At 49.5% G+C, this 3,593-nt stretch overlaps 1 protein-coding gene across 1 annotated transcript; it reads right to left on the bottom strand.

The window, feature by feature from the left end:
* Positions 1-2,699: 2,699 nt before the first annotated feature.
* LOC130332604 (histone H1B-like) lies at positions 2,700-3,382 on the bottom strand. The gene has a single exon (XM_056553776.1). It carries the CDS (start codon positions 3,369-3,371, stop codon positions 2,718-2,720), a length of 654 nt encoding a protein of 217 aa, XP_056409751.1. The 5' UTR covers positions 3,372-3,382; the 3' UTR covers positions 2,700-2,717.
* Between the last annotated feature and the right edge of the window lie 211 nt (positions 3,383-3,593).

Genomic DNA, 3,593 nt, shown 5'->3' with positions numbered 1-3,593 from the left:
CAATAAAGAAACATAAAACACCATTTGAATAGTTTTGGTTGGACACGATGTATGATATCGCACTGTGTGTATGCTACCAATGAAAATGTGAGTCCTATGCGCAATATTCGTAAATTAGAGTCCTGAACTAATAGTAAAAGGCCGGTGTACACTCACCGCTCACCCTCCTGCTGTCCCGGCTCAGCTTGTGAATAAATCGGCCTGAGGGGGAGAGATCGGTGGTGTCTATTTTAAACAATAATATTAGTAACCACAGGGTCCTGAGATTACTTTTGATTCATGATAAATGGTGTGTGTGTATATATGGTTATTTTATTTTTTTCCCCTGTAACTTTCCTCCTTTTATTCTGATCAATTTAATTGTTCCTTTTGCTCCATTTTTTTCCTTCCATTATTAGTCTCCCATTCTCTATCCCTTCCCTCCCAGGAGGCTGAGATTCTCGGACACTTATTCGGATAGAGAACACCGAAGGTCTAGGAGATTATTTACTATTAATAGATTAGTCCTGAGCTTTTCTATTAGCGCTATATTCACACGGACACGCGTTATATTCAGATCGGGAAGGATTTCATCAATGACGGGCCCGGAAATCTCTTCCCCCAATAAGACTTCATCAGGTCTAAATACACTGTGATCGCTGACAGGTAAAATAGATTGTAAAACAACCGCACGGTCAGTGTTCACACTGGGCGATCTCTTGCAGCAGAGTGACATAATATCGGAATGTATTACATTAAATCACTACAAACTAACAATGTATAAAATACAGGATAGCTTTCCCCGCCGCATTCTCAGCAGTGTCCGGCTGCAGGGTGTGATCGGTATCAGGTCTGGAATAGGACAGGGACGCGGCTCCTCTATATACTCTGCAGGGAAGACCCCGTATACACCCACCATTGTGATGTCAGCCCCGGACACAGCGTCCTCTCTCCTACCGCATCAGCCTCACTAGAATCCCCCTGATCGGCACCAACAGTTTCCCCTCCGCAGCCTTTTTCTTCCTATTTACAGAAACCAGAGGAATGTAGTCACGTGTACAGGGAAGAGGACGAGACAAAGGGAGAAACGACCAGAAGAAGAGCGGGGATTTCAAAATAGTCAACTGCGGTGATCATCCAATGAGCGAACATTCGGGTCTATAACTCCGCCTAGAGTTAACCCTTTAGTGCCCGCTCGTTTCCCCTCTATGCACCAATTACGATCCCAAGTGTCGGGAGACAGAAGCCAGCAGCACCGATCACACACAGGCGCATTACACTGCAGAGGACACGATCTTCATCACTATAGTAACTGAACATAACTCAGCACTGAGGGTTAAAGGCAGAGAACAATCCCGGGATCCTGCTTATGAAAACAGGCGGAGTATAGGAGCAGAACAATGGAGAGGATAAGGAATCAGCTCGTTCTATAGATAATTTGGTGGCTCTGAAAAGAGCCTTTGTGTTGTATGCGGGTCTCGGGCAGATCTAAGCTCGCTCCCCACGGATCCTGCGGGCCAGCTGGATGTCTTTGGGCATGATGGTGACTCTCTTGGCATGGATGGCGCACAGATTGGTGTCCTCAAAGAGTCCCACCAGATAAGCCTCGCTGGCCTCCTGCAGGGCCATGACCGCCGAGCTCTGGAAGCGAAGATCGGTCTTGAAGTCCTGGGCGATCTCCCTCACCAGGCGCTGGAAGGGGAGCTTCCGGATCAGCAGCTCAGTGGACTTCTGGTAGCGGCGGATCTCACGGAGAGCCACTGTACCTGGACGGTAGCGGTGAGGCTTCTTCACCCCGCCAGTGGCGGGAGCGCTCTTCCTGGCAGCCTTGGTAGCCAGCTGCTTGCGGGGAGCTTTCCCTCCGGTGGATTTACGAGCGGTCTGCTTGGTCCTGGCCATGATTCTACGTACACAGCGGAGAAGTGATGGGAAGAGAGGAAAGAGCGGAATATTTATACTCCTGGTCTCATCACCATTGGCTCATGTAAACCCCACCCCTGCATCCCATTGGCTGATTCTTACAACCAATGAGCCCGCCAAAATACATGTGACGTCAACAATTGTTCTTTGTTAGAAAGAGGCAGGACCCATCCTCGCCCTATTCGGCCCTTCCCCATTTCGGGTGTTCACACTGAATATAGGGGAGCGGCAGGCAATCAGACTCTATTCGGGACTGCATGACTTTATATAGTAATAAAACTATGCAGCAAACTAACCCTCAGGATGGGGGAAATAATATGTACACAACCTATTACCCAAAGGGTTACATTTATCCCCAAATATCTGGTATATTAATAATTGCCATAATCCCGTCTATCCTTAGGGCGTCATTTATCACAGCAGTGTAAATCCTTATAGTTTATACACAAGATCTACAATGTGTTACAATAGTGACACCTGGTGGAGAGATTTATAATCTTTTTGTTGCCGATTTGTAACAATATTTATATTTCCCCCAAGCGCTGACCCTACAAGTGTTACAGAAAGATACAACTATGGTTGGTTACAGAACAGACTCAGCTGAGTGTTCATAAGGGGATCTAGAACTAGTAAAGGCAGATGTATTGGGATTGATAAAATATAATAAAGTGATGATAATATAGAAGGGATTTATATCACTGTATTATATTCTTTATACATCCCGGTGTTACACGGGCGGTGATCATACAGCTCTGGTGGGAGGAGGTGGTGGCTCTGAAAAGAGCCTTTGAGGGATAAGTACAGGACGAGGCTCCCGATTATTTCTTAGCCGCGCTCTTCTTGGCTTTAGTCACCTTCTTTGCCGGGCTTTTGGCAGCTTTGGGTTTGGCCGCCTTCTTAGCAGGGCTCTTGGCAGCTTTGGGTTTGGCCGCCTTCTTAGCCGGGCTCTTGGTCACCTTCTTGGGGGCAGCCTTCGGCTTCTTGGGGCTCTTGGCCGCTGCAGGCTTCTTGGCTTTCTTCGGGCTCTTGGCCGCGCTCGGAGCCTTCTTTGGCTTCTTAGGGGATTTGGTTGATTTCTTAGCTGCTGCAGGTTTCTTGGCCGCAGCCGCCGGCTTCTTCTTGGCCTCCTTGTCCTTGGTCTCCTGCTGCTTCTTGTTGATCTTGAAGGATCCGGAGGCGCCGCTGCCTTTCACCTGGAGCAGGGTTCCCTTGGTCACCAGCCCCTTGATGGCCAGCTTCAGGCGGCCGTTGTTTCGGTCTACATCGTATCCTCCGGCAGCCAGAGCCTTCTTCAGGGCAGCCAGAGACACCCCACTGCGCTCCTTAGAGGCGGACACGGCTTTAACGAGCAGCTCGGACACGCTGGGACCGGAGGGTTTGTGGCTTTTCTTGGCAGCTGATTTCTTCGGCTGCTTCTTGGATTTTGCGGCCGGTTCGGCGGGAGGAGCAGCGACTGGTGCGGTTTCTGCCATCTTAGAACTCAAAAATATCGTGAACGATAAATGCTGAGACCGGAGCTGCTGGCGCCTCTTATATGTACAGCGGCTGCGCAATGATTGGCTGCTGAGATGTCACCGTCCGGAGCTGCTATTGGCTGACACAGAGCACAGGCCCCGCCCCATCCCGTCTGGACCCGGGCGAAGTTCCGCTACAACCTTGTGCTTCCCTGCCCGGGATAAAAGATCTTTAGCGGC

Source organism: Hyla sarda, unplaced genomic scaffold, assembly GCF_029499605.1.
Source record: "Hyla sarda isolate aHylSar1 unplaced genomic scaffold, aHylSar1.hap1 scaffold_38, whole genome shotgun sequence".
Taxonomy (NCBI): domain Eukaryota; kingdom Metazoa; phylum Chordata; class Amphibia; order Anura; family Hylidae; genus Hyla; species Hyla sarda.
This window is presented reverse-complemented; position numbering and strand designations above follow the sequence as displayed.

Coding starts and splice junctions, on each gene's coding strand:
- LOC130332604 (XM_056553776.1), bottom strand. CDS start 3,371: ATGGCAGAAACCGCACCAGTCGCTGCTCCTCCCGCCGAACCGGCCGCA.